The sequence below is a fragment of the Rhineura floridana genome, chromosome 7 (assembly GCF_030035675.1).
Source record: "Rhineura floridana isolate rRhiFlo1 chromosome 7, rRhiFlo1.hap2, whole genome shotgun sequence".
NCBI classification, from domain to species: domain Eukaryota; kingdom Metazoa; phylum Chordata; class Lepidosauria; order Squamata; family Rhineuridae; genus Rhineura; species Rhineura floridana.
In genome coordinates, this window is record NC_084486.1 from 88,730,466 (window position 1) to 88,749,197 (window position 18,732).

At 48.0% G+C, this 18,732-nt stretch overlaps 2 protein-coding genes across 12 annotated transcripts in view; one reads left to right on the top strand and one right to left on the bottom strand.

Annotated features, from left to right (window-relative positions):
* The window catches only part of ABCC2 (ATP binding cassette subfamily C member 2), a 36,582-nt gene extending 35,502 nt beyond the window's left edge, over nt 1-1,080 (top strand). For all 3 annotated transcript variants that reach the window (XM_061636325.1, XM_061636328.1, XM_061636327.1), the window contains one exon: nt 298-1,080. In XM_061636325.1, the coding sequence (XP_061492309.1) occupies nt 298-427 (130 nt within the window). In that variant the 3' untranslated portion in view covers nt 428-1,080. The remainder of the gene's footprint in view (nt 1-297) is intronic.
* A 665-nt stretch (nt 1,081-1,745) lies between these two features.
* Nucleotides 1,746-18,732, bottom strand: part of DNMBP (dynamin binding protein) — a 61,230-nt gene continuing 44,243 nt past the window's right edge. For 3 of the 9 annotated variants that reach the window (XM_061636342.1, XM_061636341.1, XM_061636343.1), the window contains 13 exons: nt 13,637-13,824; nt 12,563-12,662; nt 9,146-9,293; nt 8,660-8,677; nt 7,882-8,081; nt 7,184-7,314; nt 6,967-7,071; nt 6,607-6,735; nt 5,776-6,108; nt 4,395-4,577; nt 3,970-4,168; nt 3,433-3,866; nt 1,746-2,870 (listed from right to left, as the gene is read on the bottom strand). In XM_061636342.1, coding sequence (XP_061492326.1) covers nt 2,685-2,870; nt 3,433-3,866; nt 3,970-4,168; nt 4,395-4,577; nt 5,776-6,108; nt 6,607-6,735; nt 6,967-7,071; nt 7,184-7,314; nt 7,882-8,081; nt 8,660-8,677; nt 9,146-9,293; nt 12,563-12,662; nt 13,637-13,824 — 2,354 coding nt within the window. In that variant the 3' untranslated portion in view covers nt 1,746-2,684. The other 6 variants (XM_061636347.1, XM_061636345.1, XM_061636348.1 and 3 more) reach the window with 6 other exon arrangements.

An 18,732-nucleotide genomic window follows, 5' to 3' on the forward strand; every position in this document is an offset into this window, starting at 1 on the left:
ATAGCACAGCAGAAAGCCTTGGGATGTGGGAGAAAACAGGTGTCCTTTATCCCTTCTCCTTTCCTGAAACTCCTGCCTCTGGAACAATCTCCTGTTGCTGTTTCTGCTTGTTTTGCTGGTCTCAAGAGACCCCATGAATGTAGATGTTGGGGTCAGTTTTTGAATCTCTGGTGTCAACTCTTTAGTTGCAGACCTCTCCTTTGCTGGCCATACAGAAGACACAGATGACAGCAGAGCTGTGTACAAAAAGGTAGAGATGCTAGCGCTCGATCTCAGATTTCTTTTTGTTCCCTCCAGGGTGATGGTGCTTCAGGCTGGAAAGATTGTGGAGTTTGACAGCCCTGAAGAGCTGCTTAAACAGCAAGGTGTCTTTGCAGGAATGGCAAAGGATGCTGGAATTGTGGGAACCCAGGACACTGCAATGTAGAGGAGACGAGGGCAGCGAGATCAAGGCCAGCTTCATGCACAACCCCGTGGCACAGACGTTTGTTGCAGCTGTCCTAGATCTGCCTTTGACTACGTGACAAAACTGTCTGCACTGGCAGCACTGCTGTGCCTGAAACAGACTGCATCTTCGTACAGTCTCCTGGCATGTGACAATCAGATCTTAAGTTCATGAACAGCTAACTGGTATTTTCTTGGCCCTGAGCAAAGGCCTACAAGCCAAACCTGGTTCTACAAAAGAATTACACTTTCACTATCACCCTCTAATTTAGGGGGGGGAACCCGCTGAAGCTCCACCACCCTACCCTTGAGCTCCTGTTTTGTTTGTTTTAAGACCCAGCTCAGATGTTCCCTAAACTTAAGTTTCCATACAATTCCCCATGCTATGAAGCAAGCTTGTTGCTATTAGTCTCAACTGGTTCTATTTACCATCCCACCCCTCCAGATCCATGATTCTTTGGGGATACCAGGCAGCTAGTTTCCGCCTCCTGTTCCCTAGTTTCTCACCTTATCTGGAGGAGGTGGAATGGAGAGGATTTAAGGGACTAACTAAACCTTCAGAACACTTGTAACACTGAGAAGTGCTATGCAGGCAGTGACTAATAAATATTTGGGAAGCCTGCTCCAAGCAATCCAGTCTCCATCCCGTTCTTTGACATTTGCTGTGGGCAAGGGGTTTCAAGGTTGGGTTGCACTGGAAATTTATTTGGAGTATTTATACTCTGCCTATTGACCAAAGTTCTTGAGGCACCTTATGATGCATTTAAAACACAATAAAATAGACAAGAATGACTAGAGTGGGACAGAAGCACATGCAGATTCCCCCCCTAGTTTTCAAATGTTACACCTGCCATGCTGCAGATGACTCTGCTGCTCTGGAAATGGCTGCTAATGCAGGCAAAGATGGTAAGTCCTTCACAGGGCACGACTTCCTCACTGGGCTGCTATTGCTGATGTCTCTCAATGCTTCTCGTTCTGCTGGCAGATGCAAGACACACTGGAGAAACAAAGTAGGGGCTTGGCTCTCTTGCTATTGGGTTTCCTCAGCCTTCTCACTGTACATCTGGACAGCCCCAAACAAAGTTCTGGAAGGATTTTGTTCTAAATCATAAGCTCTGGCTCAATTAGGCAGAAGCAGCACTTGCCTTTTTGCCAGTACTGTTACCATTCATCAGTGGCCCAATGTATCATTTTTTTTAGTTCTTCCCAGCATGTGCTCAAACTGTAGCAAGCTGCTTGCTGTAATAAACAGAAAGGGCAATGCAAAAGCGGAGACTCTGCGTGAATCAACACAAGAAACATCAGAAAGAGATTTTTTATTTACATAACAGCAGCCCAGGAGGCACAACGCAGCTGTTACACTCTGCTCCTCGCTCCAGATGAGGAATGCCCCCTAACAATTCTGATTTGTTCCCAGGAGACAATGCAGTCCCAGCATTATGCTCACACACAGACAGTGCAGCATCCAAGGTGAGCCACCAGACCCCACCTGAAGCTGAGTAAAGGAGCCCTTATGCACCTTGCAACAGCTAATGTCAAGTAACACTGAGAGAAAGGAAGTCTGTGCAGAAGCCCTCTCATTTTTGGTCATGTCCAGCACCCTTGTATACAACATGGCCATCTGTAGGAAAACACTCTTGCAACCTGTCCATGTATTAGACCCACCACTGAACAAAAGACCAGCCTGTAGTGGATCTTCAGTCCTGCAACTGTTTCATGAAGGATAGATCTAGCAGTAGCTATTTGCCATGATCGCTACATGGAACTAAGTTCAGAGATCTGTACTGTCTCTGAATACTAGTTGCTGCGGGATGAATGGGCAGGGGAAGGGCTGTTGCTTTCAGGACCTGCTAGTGAGCTTCCTAGAAGCATCAGGCTGGTCACTGTGGGAAACAGAATACTGGACAAGATGGAGCCTTCCACGGATCATGGAGTGCTCCTGCCACCCAGCCCCCGGGTTACCATTTGCCTCTCAGTTGCATAATCTGCAGCTAGTTTGACTTCTGTTAGTCAAAGGAGGGAAGGGGGCCAGCCCCTTAGGGCCAGCCGTGAAGTTCTGCCTCATTAGGATAAAACAGCCTCATTCAACTTCACTGGAAAGCTGGTTTGACTCCCCAACAAAGTTATCAATTGAAATCATAGTGGGACGGGACAAAGAGAGAGAGTGAGGCCCCCCTTCTCTGCTTGGTTCCAACAACGATTAAGGCAGCAGTTTCTGGCATCCCCAGGACACCCATCTCTCACGTGTACTCAGTCTTCCGAATGTAACTGGATGGCACATAGCCCCGCTTTCCATGTGCCTCTGCCAACCACCAGTCTTGGTTGCCTGTGATGTCTTCAAACTGCAGAATCTTTAGTCTTTGATTGGCTGTTATGCTCAGTTCATTTGAGTTCCGTCCCTTAAAGGTGTAAACAGCATAGTAGACCTCGAAGCAGAAAGAATGGGAAGGAGGTCAGTGAGCAAGGAAGGAACAAGCCGCATCATCCTGAGCCCCATAGAACAAGTCCCAGATTGTGCCTGCTTTGGGAATTTGTTGACAAAATTGAAGAATATATATCTTAAAATATACATATAAATAAATATATATGTGTGGCCGCTGACACATGGCACCAGTGTGATGAGAGGCCAGCACCGCTTCTTCCTCCTTCCCGGCCGTCCTGAAGAAAGGGGAAGGTCTAAGACTTTCTCACTGAGGGGAAAGGACAAAGGAAAGAAAGCCTCCCTGCCCTTCCTCCTGCTGCCGCTGGGGAGGCGGGAAGGGGAAAGTACGGTTGGTGAGCAAAACAAAGTGAGCAGGGGCACAGCCCCTGCTATCAGTATAAATCCCAAGTATTAGTTGTATTGCATTAAATGGAACAGAACTCACAGTAACCTTCTAATATGCTGCCTTTCAGAGCAGGACTTGGTTGAACCAACTAGCCAGCCAAATCAGAAATGGCCCATTGGCAGAGAGACAGATGTCCTACCCGTGCATGTCCCGCACTTACCTGGTTCCCCTTAGAGTCGCTGTTCCTCAGCCTAGAGTTGCCATTCTGCAGGGAAGGCATTATCCTAGCCTTGGACCGGGCCGGGTGTCCATTATGTGGGTCAGGATTACTATATCGCCAGGATGCTGGAAGGATGCGGGGTGGCTGAGATGACTCTACAGTAGGAGCCATCTGGGGTTGGCAAAGGGCATCCACCTCTGAGAGGGACTGAAGAGAGCTGACCAAATCCCCTTGGAAGCCAGAGTCCTGGGGAGGTTGCTGAGGGCTGCTCACAGATGCATTGCTCGCTACGCTGCTTGGAGTGCTGCTACCACGAGATGAGGAACTGCTGTGCTCCGATTCACTAGAGGAATGGCTGCCCACAGAAGCATCGGAGTGGCTGCATCGAGGGTTGTATGGCTTCAGGAAAGAGCTGTACACAAAGCCTTTGGTCACTGTGGGGGAAGATCACAAAATTATAAGCATCATAGAGATAGAACAGGCCCCAGACAGGAGGTGGCCCACGGTTTGCCTGGAGCCAGAGGGATTTCCACTCACCTCCGTTGTCAATGAGCCACCGGTTCTGACTACCCATAGGGTCCTTCTTCTTGAGGACACCCACAAGGTCACCCTCCAACAGTGACACGTCCAACTCTTGAGCTGCGTTGAAGTTGCGCTCTGCTTTGAAGAGCTTGTCGGGGGGGTACCGAGCCAGCAAGGCTGCACGCAGGTCGTCTGACTGCAGCATGTAGCTGGGCTACAAAGGAAGCAACAGCACCAATGACGGGGAAGGGGGTGCAGTGGCACCCATGCATACATTGCTCTTTGCCCAGCCCAGGCTAGTTAGTCATCTTCCCCCCTCAAGCAGAGTCCTCTGGATGCTCCAGGCCCAAGTTCCTCATATCCCACCCACCCCTGGACAATGGTCAAGTTTCATGAGAGACGTTTCCCACCTGTCATTACCCCCCCCCCAAGTTGCTCACCATGCCCAGAAGTGGCTGCCTCCGTGCTGACTGGCGCTCCAGGCTTTTCCTCTCAAAGGGCCTTTTGGCAGTAGGGGCGCTCTCTGGGAAGAAGGTGAAGACCTGCAGCTGCTGGAGGACCCTGCTATGCTCTTCCTGGAAGATGGCAACCAGATTCCCCTCTTTGCCGACCACTTGCAGCAGCTAGGAGAAACAGGAAGGCAACAGAGCCATGACAGCAATGGAAACATAGGGCCAGGGCCTTTGAACTTCTGTTCAAAGATGGGCCAATAGGCAGCCATTGTTCCTTGCAGGGTAACACCAGAGATGACTCTAGAAGCCCAGCACCAGAGAGGGCTACTTGCCCTCTTTTCCTGATTAACAGAGGTCAATATTAATAGTTATGTCCTGGGTCAACCTCTTCATCCCAAGCAGTGTTCGGGTTCAGAGGGCTTATAAAGGAAGAGCTGTAGATCAGTGCTGGAGCATCTGCTTTGCAGGCAGAAGATCTCAGATTCAATCCATGCATCTCCAGGTAGGAAATCCTGAAACCCTGGGGAATTTCTCCTACTTAGTCAGTGTAGACCAGGTGTGTGGAACCTTTGGCTCTCCAGATGTTGCTAACTACAACTCCCATCAGCCCCAGCAAAGCATGGCCAGTGGGCCAGGGATGATGGGAGTTGTAGAAACAGCTGGAGGGCCAAAGGTTTCCCACACCTAGTCTAGACAAAACTGAGTGAGACAAACCAATGGATCTGACTCATTATACAGGCAGCTTCCTATGTTAAGCAAGACCTTCCCATTGCCATTTTCCCCTGTGGCATATACAGCCTAGGGGCAAAGAATGACCTCACGGGAATTCAGAGATTGTACAAACACAATCGTCACTCCCAGGCATACGTACCTGACTAGGGGAGGAGATTTGAGGGTGGAAGCCCAAAGGCAACCCCCACATTGGAGAGAGAAAACATCAGCCAATCTGAAATCCCAACTCACAAGGCAACTTTCAAATAGCAGAAGGCCTACCTAGGGTGTGCCTTTTCCTCCCCTGGCCCAACTGGAGTGTGCACTCATTGAAAATATGGAATAAACATTAAAAGGGGGGAACAAATCAGACAGCCCAATATGCTCTTTCCTTCTGACCCCTGCTTGTCACAGATGGGACATAGTTCAGGGGCAGAGCATTTGCCTTGCACACAAGAAGGTCCCAGGTTCAATCCCTGGCATCTGCAGGTGGGGCTGGGAGAACACCCTAACTGAAATCCTGGAGAGCCACTGCCAGCCAGTGTAGACAATACTGAACTAGATGGGTCTGATTCAATATAAGGCAGCTTCCTATGTTCCTAGAAAACATGCATCTGGAGGGGTGACTTGCATTTGTCCTACCCTCTTGTATAATTACCAAAAGAAGAGGCTGCAGCTCTTGCAACACCAGGCGCACAAAGTCACAGTGGGCCTCCACATAGCCACGCAGGCAGCTGGTGAAGAGATCCTTGGCGCAGCACTGGAATTTGGGCAGCTCATCCAGTAGCTGTGTGTTCAAGGCTTCGTAATTGTTGCGCGCCGACTGTAATTCTTCTAAGGTCCGCTTGTCCTTCAGTCTCTCGGCACGCTCCGTGCAAGTGTGGAAGTCCAGGAGCTTGTCAAATCGTTTCTGCACCAGTTTGTGAGGCCCAGCAAACATGTTCAGCAGTTGATTCAGAGGAGAGATCACCAGCCGCTCTGTGCGCTCCTTCTAGAACGGGCACAATCACACCTGTGTATCATAGCAGATGCTTTCCCCACAGTATTTCTGTACTGAATCATTATTTTATTAGTTTCAGTACTGTACTGGAGGAAAGTAGCACATGGAAACAAGGATTTTCCCCTCTTTCTGCAGAAAATTTCTTTCCCCCCCCCCAAAAGCAAGCAAATGCATTTCTTTACATCGTCAACAATTCGGAAAGGCATCTTCCGTGTCCATCATCACCCCATGTATCTTTTAAGAGAAAGACTGTCGCCATCTCTTTTCTATCTCAGCTCCTTCACGGAAGATCTCCTCCGCCTACCAGCAGTTTCACCATCCTGACTGGTTTTCTCCTCCCCATTTCCTGCTGTAAATTTTCCTCATACTAAAGCATTTTCTAGCCTCTTCCAAGCAAAGCCCTTTTGCATCTCTTTCTGCAATGGACTGAATCTGTGCCCAGGAGGAGGCGGCACCTGACACAGGAAGGAAGCAAAGACCTCAACTCACAAAATCAGAGAAGAGCTGGTCACTGATGAGGCGATGGACCTTCTGGAACTGTTCCAACTCAGCACTGCCCTTCTCCATGCACAGGTCCCACATACTCAGAGCTGCCATCACTTTAACACAGGCCGACTCCTGAGGGCCGAGAGATGCAGATGTCAGCTGGGCTGAAGCTATTTGAAACTCCTGCAAGTCCAGCCATAGCCAGCTCCCAGAGCTGTGAGGAAGAAAGTACTGCACAAACCTAGCCAAGGCAGGATCCTTAAGTTCACTAGTCAAGGCCAGCTCTCAGCCCCACTGGACAGCTTAGTCCCCTGTCATTCATAAGGTTCCCCCACCCAGCCAGACACACATATGCTTATTCACCCGGACATGCTGAAGGTAAAGGGAAAGGTCCCGGATGAAAGATTTAATCAGCCGTTCCTGCATCCGAAAATTCTTCTCCGTCTCCTCAAAAGCCTCATCCTTGAGCTATAACAGAAAGGGAAGGGAGAGTTGATAGGTGCTATGGAGCTTCCTTGACCAGTGAACCCCACACCCTTGTGACTGTTCCCCAGGGCACATGGACAGAGTCAGCATTTACCTGGGGTGCAAAACCTGTGAGGTGCTTGAGGTGGCTACTGACACGATTGGATTTCTTGATGATGGAATGGAAATTGAGTTTGGAGATCTTCTCAATGAGGCTGTCATCATCAGTCTTGCGGTACTTCAGCACTTTAAAAAAGTGGGGGAAGAGACAGTCAACACCCATACCAGAGAGTTAATCATAAAATAACAGAGTGTGAAGATACCTCAAAGGTCATCTAGTCCAACCTCCTGCAAGTACAGGAAATCCATTAGGACTGTGCCATCACGGGTAATTTCCCTCTCAGCCCAGACACAATCCTCTGCCAGTTCACGCTTCCCCTGCAGTACCATTCCAAACAGGACTAGCACCACTGGAGGTAAGTGGGTACATTTCCCTTTTGACACTTGCCTCTTTGTAACTGAACAGCAACTGGATTATTCATCCTGCCAATTAGGGATGGCTGGGTTAAACCAAATGGACTTTTACTTTTACTTCCAGCAGCCACTAGAAGGTGCTTCATCTTTCTTTAAGATCTTTTTTCACAACAGCCGTAGCCGGCTTGGCTGTACATCCAGTCTCCAAACACAATACCCCACACAGGGATGCTTGCCTGCTGTCTTTCTTCACATGGCTCACCTGCTTGCCTCAAACAGGTGCTTGTGCTGCTCCGCCCCTTTCCCCAGTGCCGACATCTCCCCTGCCCCGCAGCTCACCTAGGTCCTTTCGCCGTTTGTACTCATTGATATTACAGTTGATCTCCTTTACAGCTAGGACAGCCGCTGCCACCGGAGCATGATCTGGATGAGACTCAGGTGTTGCACTAAGGAGCTCCATCAGCAGCAGCGGGTAGCGCATTACACGCTGAACGGGCTTGATCAGGAAGGAGCCCAGATCAATGTAGTTGGTGCAGCCCCTGATAAAGGATAGGGAAGTGTTAGCAGACAGAAGATCATAGGGGTCACCCACGCTCCACTGCCAACCTGGCTCTCAACCCCAAAGTACTGCAACCTAGGGAAATCATGCCACATCTCCCAAAGCCAGAAAGATGACCTATAAATTAAATAAATATCCAGACACACAGGGTGGTATTCAATGTTAGTCCTACTCAGACTAGACGCATTCAACTTCAAAAAGTAACAGCCTGTGGACTAGTTGTTCCCTATCAATAGCTACCCACTCTAGTACCTCCACCTCACTCAACTCCTTCCCAACCTGAGCAGGCAAAGATGGCCACAGCAGTCTGAGCTCCTAGTGTACTGATGACTTCTGCAGCCCTCTCTTCCCACTCCTATGAGAAGCACAGACCCTATTCCCAGACCTCTTCATGCTACTTCTCCAGACAAATATGCACAAATACTTATTCAGACTGTACATTTATTTGTGGGTAGGTATACAGAGTATGTCAGCTAAAGAACAGAATAGGGAAGTCAGGCACAGAGAGTAACTGGGAACAGCAAGAAACAGGGCTAATGTTATAAAAATGTCACTTACCATTCAGTGTAGAGACTCCTGCCAGAAAGAGAAAAAGCAGCTGATTAGAATGATTTCTACCGTCTCCACCTCCCAGGCAACAACCTAAGCTGCACACAAGCCATTGGCTAAGAAACCCCTAGCCCAAGTATTGGGAAGCTGTGACCCTCCAGATGTTGCTGGACTACAACTCCCATCAGCCCTGACCACTGGCCATGCTGGGAGTTGGAGTCCAACGATGTTTGGAGGGCCACAGCTTCCCCAGTCCTGCTCTATTCAATATAGGTGGCTGAGGGTCATGTCTGGAGAAAGTGTGTATCAGTGGAGCAGAGTCTCAGCTTCTGACCCCAGCACAAACCAGTGGAGCCCACCAACAAATGAACAGGTTCTTCTGTCCTAACTGGGAAGGCGCGCAAATGAGAGGGGATGAGGCCAAACTATCCCTTCCTGTTGGAGCACAGCAGTGGGGCTGGGACAGAGAGGAAAGAGTCCAGGCTGCCCTCTCACCTGAGGCTCTCTAGAGACTCCAGAAGATACTTCTGCACCCTCTCATCTTTTTCATAGGTCTCCAGGAGGGCAATGGCCTCGTCGTGGTTCTGGCAGTTGACTTTGTACACATCCTCCAGCTCAGCCCGAAATGCCAAGAAGGTTGGCCCTTTGGAGGGAAAGCGACACAACCCATTTAGTAGCTCTCTTCTTACACACATCCTCTTCCTGATGGAAAGGGCTCCTAATGGCCAGTCAGCAGCAAGAAATTGTAAGACTATTCCCTTGCTAAGCTGCTGAAAAACCAGGAGGCTGGGGAAGGAGAGAGGGCACCTTCCAACAACACATACATGGGCTCCCAACAACACATCTCTGCCTATTGAGGATATTGGTATACTGACACGAAGAGAAACTGTAATGTATAATGTCCTAATGTAATGTTAACTGTAATGTTAACTGAAAGGTCTACCTTCTCCAATATATATCTGCCCAAACCTTACTTTCCTCTTCAGACGCTCTGCTCCATATGCCCTAAGTGAGGCAGGTAACAGCTAAGGAGAGGGCCTTCTTAGGGACAGCACCCTGGCTCTTCAATAGCCTCCCGAGAGGCTCACCTAGCAATTCTTTACAATTTTTCAGCACCAGATAAAGTTCTTTTTATTTTTCCAGGTTTTTAAAAAGTGTGATCTTAAAAACGGATCCCTCCCCGATACACTTGTAGTATATTGCGTAGTTATAGTGCGAATTTCATTTTTAAATATCTTTGTGCTGAAAATTGTGTTATGATATTTTTAATAATGTATTTTATTTTTTTATTTATTAAATGTACTGTATATCCCACTCTTCCTCCCAGAAGGAGCCCAGAGTGGCATTTTATCTTTGTGAGCTGCCCAGAGAACAGTATTATTGGGCCAGCAATATAAATGCCGTGAATAATAATAATAATAATAATAATTTAATTTGTGGGTCGCCTATCTGGCCAATGGCCACTCTAGGCGACGTACAATTTAACAACAATACATTACATCATAATAAAATACATCATAAAATACAATATAACCATAAAACAATAAAACAGTTCCAGTACAGAGTAGTAGGCTATTCGTCGTAAAAATTTAACCCTCCCCGTAAGTCCCAAAGGCCTGTCTGAAGAGCCAGGTCTTCAAAGCTTGGCGGAATACATCCAGGGAAGGGGCATGTCGAAGGTCATACGGGAGGGAGTTCCAGAGAGTGGGGGCCGCCACTGAAAATGCCCTCTCTCTTGTCCCCGCCAACCTAGCTGTTTTAGTTGGTGGGATTGAGAGAAGGTCCTGTGTGGCTGATCTTGTTGGGCGGCATGGTTGGTGGCGCTGGAGGCGCTCCATCAGATAAACTGGGCCGAGACCGTATAGGGATTTAAAGGTTAATACCAACACCTTGAATTGGGCCCGGAAAATAACTGGGAGCCAGTGTAGGTCGAACAACACTGGGGTGATGTGTTCCCGGCGGCGACAGTTTGTAAGTAGTCGAGCCGCAGCATTTTGTGTAAGTTGTAATTTCCGGACCGTTTTCAAGGGTAACCCCACGTACAGCGCATTACAGTAATCCAACCGAGAGGTGACCAGGGCATGTACCACCAGTGGGAGCTGATGAGCAGGAAGGTAGGGCTGCAGTCTACGAATGAGGTGTAATTGATACCAAGCTGCCCGGCTCACTGCCGAAATCTGAGCCTCCATGGACAGCTTGGAATCAAGAACAACCCCAAGGCTGTGGACCTGGTCCTTCAGGGGCAATTTCACCCCGTCGAACACCAGGTCAACATCTCCCAGCCTTCCCTTGTCTCCCACGAGTAGCACCTCAGTCTTATCAGGATTCAACTTCAGCCTGTTCCTTCCCATCCATCCACTCACGGATTCCAGGCACTTGGACATGGTCTCCACAGCAGACTCTGGTGAAGATTTAAACGAGAGATAGAGCTGAGTGTCATCCGCATATTGGTGACACTGCAGCCCAAATCTCCTGATGATTGTCCCCAGCGGCTTCATATAGATATTAAATAGCATGGGAGAGAGGATAGAGCCCTGTGGTACACCACAATTGAGAGGCCAAGGGTCTGAAACCTCCTCCCCCAATGCTACCTGTTGATGCCTGTCGGAAAGAAAGGAATGGAACCACCGTAGTACAGTGCCTCCTATTCCCGATTCCTCCAGGCGATGTAAAAGGATACTGTGGTCGACAGTATCAAAAGCCGCTGAGAGATCGAGGAGGACAAGAAAGGTGAATTCTCCCCTATCTAATGCCCTCCTCATATCATCAACTAGAGCGACCAATGCTGTTTCAGTTCCATGTCCAGTCCTGAAACCCGATTGGTATGGATCCAAATAATCCGTTTCATCCAAGTGTGTCGACAACTGATTAGCCACCACTCGCTCAATGATCTTGCCCAGGAATGGTAGGTTCGAATAAACAAACACAAATAAATGCGGCCCATTTGAACAAGGATGGGCTTTTCTCCCACCGACGAATATGCTGTTTTCTTCTCTTCATCTTGGACAACAAGGAATGTGACAACCAAGAACAACAGGACGAAGGCTGGGAAATTGTCATATTACAGAGTAAAAACAACAACAATTATTTCCTAGTGACAAAACTGACTGGTAGCCCTGATTTAAACCTTTTTCCATAGCTTGATTCATTTGCATAAGTTGATTGATTGATTGATTGATTGATTGATTGATTGATTGATTGATTGATTGATTGATTGATTGCACTTGTATACCGCCCCATAGCCAAAGCTCTCTGGGCGGTTTACAGCAATCAAAAACATTAAAACAAATATATAATTTAAAACACATATTTTAAAAACAATTTAAAACAATATAAAAACAATTTAAAACACATGCTAAGTTATCTGGAGTTACTTGTTTGTGCAAAGAGAAAAAGGTGCTATCACAGTAACCCACCTACTAGCTCAGACTATTGTTGGGTGGGTGGGGAGATCCCAGTTCTGACATAAGAAGAGCCCTACTGGATCAGACTGAAGGTTTATCCAAACTGGCATCCTATTTCCAGCAGAAGCAAACGTAAGAAAAACACTGCCTCAAAAAGGATTACATCTACGGCTGTACTCCTATGCAGAGTTAGTCATGATTAACCCCCATTGACTTCAATGGGCTTTGGTATGCCAAACTCTGCACACACCAGGCTGCAAGTTGGCTAAGGGGCAGCTATTGCTCTTCTCTAGCCCAGCCATATTGAAGCCTATGGGACATAAAAATAAAAAAAAGGCCTGACTACAGAGGAAGGAAACAAACGGATGTAAATCAGGCCTGGGCAGAGGACACATGGGACAGACTGCATGAAACAGTGCCTTTGCCAGTCCTAAGCGGCTTCCTTTGCTCTACTCTTATTCCTAGGCTGAGATACACCCAAAAGCCCAGCTTTGGATGAAGCACATACCAACAGCATCCGCAGCTTCCAGGGTGCTCAGCAACTGCTTTGAGAAAGCAATGACACCATGGATGTTCCCAAACAGCCCCTCACAGTCGACATGTGGCACCTAAAAGGAAGGGAGGACACATGATGTAGCAAAAGGAAGTTTTCTTCACAGAGGATTCTTAACAGAAAGGCTACTTCCCAAAACACACCCTTCCCACGTGAATGAGCTAGTCAGTGGTGACTTTCCCTTTCCCCACAGATACAAAACAGTATCAGAGAACACCCAAATTATCCTGGTCTTGACGCCCAGTGACATCCCAATACAGATATTGTATTATTTATTACATTTATTCCCCACCTTTCTTTCAGCAAGGAACCCAAGGCGGCATACATATGGTTCCCAATCGGTCTCCCATCCAGGCACTGACCAGACCCAGGCCTGCTTAGCTTCAGCAAGGTGGCAGCCTCCTGTGTCTTCAGACCATAGCCTGCGACTGTAGTACCATAATACGGTATCAATTCCGCTAGCATGGATAACCAGGGACTTGATAACAGACGTTCCAACCACTCAACCAGGATGGGGAACCTGTGGCTTGCCAGATGTGGCTGGAGTTCAACTCCATCAGTCTTCGTCAGCATGGACAATGGCCAGTGGTGATGGGAGATGTAGTCCAACAACATCTGAAGGGCCACAGGTTTCCCATCCCAGACGTAAACATTTGCTCTGTGTACCCATCCCACCTTCCAGAGAACGGCATCCATCAGCAACTCTATTTCTATACCATAGTGGATTATTTCATTTTATCCTGCCCCTCTTCTGAGGAGTTCAGAGTGGCATACAAGCTCCCCTTTCCTCCTCACAACAACCTGGAAAGATGGGTTAGGCTGAGGAACAGTGATTAGCTTGACATCACTCAGTAAACTGAACCCAGGTGTCCCTGGATAAGGCCCAGCACTCTAGCCACTATGCCCAATGGCTCTTAGTAGCAAATTATGTTCCATTCCTGGCCAAAAGCCAACTGAAACCCCACCATTAGCCATCACAAATCAGTGGCAACTCCTGCAGGCCTTTCTCCAGTCTCATGGCACTCCCACCTGTGCCTCCTGCAGTGGCACCAGGACCTTTTGCACACACATCTCCAGGTCCCGGATATAATCACGCTCTGTCTGCAGCAGCTCTTCAATGACCTTTGCCCTTTTCTCCAACATCCTTTGCTCTGGGTTAGGAGTGGTGGCTTCAGCAGACTCCAGTGATGCTGGCTGGGAGGAGAGCAGAGTCATTTCTGAAAGAGAGGCAAATGAAATTAGGATAGGGTGTCAGAGTCAACAGCCCCTTATAAAGCAACGCTAGGTAACTGGAAATCTGCAGGCCAAATCCAACCTCCAGATGACCACCACCTGGCCTTTTAGCAGATGAAAGAGCCTTTTAGTTCTAGACAGCCTCCTCACTGTTGCCTTCAGGGCAGGAAGCGTCAGAAACACATGGGCCATACCACCCACATGCTTCTGGCAAGTCTCCCTCATTCCCAGGACAGGGAACATATTAGTTTGTTGTTTCGGTCAGTGATGACTATGCTGGCAGCAGCAAGCAATTGAGAGGGAGAAGGAAAAGAACTTGTCTCCTTGCTTCTATGCCGCACCCTAGGTTGGAAAAATGGGTGGCCACACTGATGACCACAGCTGAATGGCCATGGGTACCATACCCTGGAAGAAGGCACAAGACTTCCAGTATGGGGATGTGACACGGCCAATCAGGAATGCCTGTATAACCCAACACTTTTGAAAACACACATATTGAGCCTGTACAGTACAGGTACGCAGGAATATCCAGTGTTATGTAACGACTCTGCAATCATTCCCAAAATCTGCTGGGTGAAATGAGTCTATGAGCGAGGGAGGACTGGACTGGGTTAATTCATATAATTCAAGATAATTGTGGGTAGCGCACTTTGAAAAATAGATTAATTGTACACACTGCAGTCACTGAAAGTCAAACGGAATATTTCAAGAAAGGGTTGTGGCTGAGTGGTAGACCACATGCTTTGTGTGCAAAAGGTCCAGGTTCAACCCCTGGCATTTCTGGGTAGGGCTGGGAGAGAGCTCTGTCTAGCTGCTGACAGAGTGTGTAGATAGCACTGAGCCACGCAGACCAATGGTCTAGCTTGGTATAAGCTTGTTTCTAACAGTAGGCATTATATGAAAAAAAGTTTTAAAAATAATACCCCCCATACAACATTTTAATCACTCCATACAGCAAAGGATGTAACCAAACTGGTCAGGAGTACATAAAAGAGTAATAATCGGGGGTACGCAATATATGACACACATAAAAGGCATGAGAGAAAAAGAACAGAACTCTTTCTAGTCCCAGCCTATGCATGTCTACTCAGAAGCAAGACCCACCAGTTCAACAGAAGTTACTCTCAAGCAAGCAAGCAAGCATGCATGCATAAAATTGCACACTCAGGTTCAAAAAGAACAAACTAAGGCTGCAATCTTATAGCCTCTAAACTTGCAATGTGCCCCACTGAATGAAATGGGAGTTGCTTTTAAAGTGAGTACACATATATAGGATTGCACTGCAAGAGAACATGGTTTTATTTTGAAGTACACAAAGTCAGGAGAGTCCATTTCAGTTTTAAACCTTTCCACTCAAGCAGTGACATTGGTATGAGTAAACTGGAATAAGGAAATGCAATAAGGAGCTTAAATATCTCTCAGTGATACATTAAGCAAGGATGTACTCTCCCTCTCTTGGCCACAGCTGGCCTATGGAACTCCCTGATACCAGAAATAACAGTGACTAACAGCAACAGAAAAAAATGAGTTCAAAAGGATCTAAATAAGCTAATGGAAATTTAAAAACATCAACAGCTATTAGAGCACATGCTTCACAAGCCTGGTTCATATGCCACTTTAAATCATAATTTAAAATAAATTGTGGTTTATTTGCTCCTTTCCCTTCCTTCATTCAGCATGCTGCTGAAGCCAAGATTGTTCTTGGCTTTCTGCTCATTTCCCTCAAACAAACCATAGAGTGCTTGTTCACACACAACAGTAAGTCAGCCTTTGGTTTGTTTCTTCCTCTGTGTGCTGAAGAAAGGAGTTGGGGAAGAGTGAAGTATGCCCTCACTGTAAATCATGCTATCTGGGGCTGATGGGAATTGTAGTTCAGCAACATCTGGAGATCCAAAGGTCCCCCACCGCTGCCTAATATTATACTTTATTTTAAGCTATGGTTTGAAGTGACCTATAACCCCACCACAATGTTCCTAAATCTTTAACTTGCCATAGACTGGCAGTCAGGTACTCTAAAGGTGATCCTATACACACTCACCTGGGAATAAGTCCTACTGAACTCAGTGGGATTTATTCCTGAACAGACATGCATAGGATTGTGCTGTAACAGTAAAACATAAAGCAATCAAGTTCCTTGAAGCAACTGGGCCATTATCAGCAACTGCTGGGAGACGGGTAACTGTGTTTACTACTGCCAGCCGTCCATACTCTGACTCAAAACATCAGTGCTGTCTAGAAGGCTTGAGAGAATTGGAAGATGGGCAACACAAGATCGTATCCTTTTTGCACCAATTAACTAAACCAGAATACAACCCCAGCCCCAAAGCACTAATATCACTTGGCGTTCCTTATTACATTTTTAAACAAAACCACACGTGTACCCTGGAAGAGTTGGGAGGCTATTAGCTACTCTTAGAACCGTGCCAAGCGCAAAAGGGACGATAGGGTAGGAAAAGTGCATATTAGGGAGGAATTAACGTCAAGTGATCTTGAGTCGGCGAAAGGGATCTGTATGCAAAAGAATAGCGGTATGAACTTTCGAACGCTGGCAGGACCATACAGCGCTCTACAAAGTGATACGTGCAGATCAGGAAACAACAGCGGTTTTCATGCAACGCAAAGAAAACAACTCAAGAGACAACAATACAAGATCCTATCCTCCAGAGCCGCCCCGGTCCAAAGCCTCCCGCCGGCTGCGGACTCCCCAGCACTGCCTTCTCCTTGAACGGGTCCCCGTAGCAAACTCGAGAAAGAGGCAGCATTCCACTCCGCTTTCCAATGGACCGAGCAGCCTACAATTTCCCTCCCGTCGGCGGCGCGGGGAGAAGTGTAGGCGTGGCTTTGGGTAAAAGGAGTCCCGGCAGGTGCTGGGGAAGGGAGGATCGTATCCTACAGCCCTTGGTGAGAGGACCCCAACCTAAACCAAGCCCCGACCCCTGACCGTCAGCCCCTTCCCAAAGTTCTCACCAAGCCGAGTCCAGAAGTCATCCCTGGCCCCCCGCTGGTCCAAATGGGGGACCATCCGGTAAGAAATTGGGGGCTGGGCGGACGAAGCAGACTCTAGCCAGCCTGGGGCTCTGCTTTTTGGGTATTAGCATCTCAATAGACCAGGGAGGGAGCGGCCATCCATAACGGAGCAGAGCCAAAGCCCGGAGATGAAAATCCGCGGCCACGGAGAAGAGAAGACCCCTCCTCCCTTCTTCAAAGCCACCTCCCCCGTTTGGCCATGCCCTCCTGATTGAACTCGGAAGGCCCGTACAGGTTCTTGGGAGACGCCGCGCAAAGTTTGCTACGGTCAGAATGAGCAGACGGCCGACCTGCTGGGTAGCTGAGCTGCTGTGCCGACGGAAAAGTGCACACAGTCCCAGGCAGAATTAAGGGGCAGATCCCAGTCCTTGCACGGTTTAACGCTCCTGGGACTGCATGGCAGAGCTAAATGAGAGGCAGAAGGAGGCCGAGAGACTAGCAGGAGCAGCAAAACAGCGCCACCCAAACTCGCGTCTTCCTACCTCAGCGTCATGTTTGCCCTTCCATGCAACAACTGCCAAATCTGGGGCACAACAAGGGCGAGGCTACCTGCCCTGAAGGCGCCACAAGCACCGTGAATGCTATTCGCACCGTGAATCGAAACGGAACGGGCAAGAGGCGACAAAAACGGATGCCGTCCAATCAGGAGTAGTTCGTGGAACTTTGAGCTGTGCAGAGCTGGATCGGCGCCTGGTTTTCCATCCCACCTGCTGTTGTCTTAAGTCTGGCCACCCCCCTGGCTCAGGTTCACTTGCAGATTCCTGGGGCCCAGCAACCCTGTCCAGGCATTTCCCAGGGGCATTTGCTCTTTTTAAAGGGAAAACATCCAGCAGACTCTTCCTTTCCCCCCCCCGCAGCATTCCTTTGTGACCCAAGCAGTACATAGAGGCACTTGTGTAGTATTTGATTGAGCAAACAAGCAGTGCACAATACAGTAGCAAGCAGGGATGCCAACAGGCAGCATGCATTTCCCCTGTGATTTTTTTTGTTTTAGAAAACGTTCTCAAGCAAAACAAGCTTTCCCTTACCTCCAGTTAACTTCTATCATGTATATAATTTGACCCCCACCACTAGCGAGACAATTGCTTTGTATTTTTTTATAAATGCAGAGGTATTGTGTGGTTTTGTTTGTTCATATGAGATGCCAATACTATATTGGTTGGCTTCTTCAGCTAGTCTTTTTTAACAAATATAAGCATTTATTTTTAAAAGCTACGGGAGGGGGAATAAAACCAACCCCAATGGGCACATAATCACGTATTAGCTGGCACAACAAGCTGGGTTTGTCTCCCCTCCCCCACCCCCTTTGGGTGCCAGATCTCACGATTCTGTTAACGTGAATTGAATTTTGATGAGATAGGCTTATCTCTCGCAGGCTGTGCTAGTGGCTGGCCTGTTGTTCTCCTGGGGCTAGAAGCTGATCAGCATGCATTTTAAGTCCCACTCCCACTGCCAGTGCCAAATATTCTTGGCAGGGAGACACACGTGCATGCCCTTTCCACCAAGAGCTTACTGTGCATAGTGAGGCAGTCTGAAATGCTAATGCATATTTCTACAATAGTATGACAAAGGGCTGGAAGAAGGCCATTGCGAAAGGGCGGAATTCACAAGGCACTGAGTGTCATAGTGCCACAATGTGCTCCTCTCTTTGAGTGACTTCACACAGGCATATTCTTTGCTCAGGGACTGTTCTTCACTTGATCAACCACCCTCTTACCTGGGCTATAGTCCTTGCCCCGAGCCTTGCATTTCCCAACAGCCCTAGCCTGTTGCCATGGCTTCACAGAGGGGGACAAGATATTTCTTTTGATGATTTCTATCCCACCCTCCAATCAAATGATTCCCAAGGGGGCTTACAGCGTGTT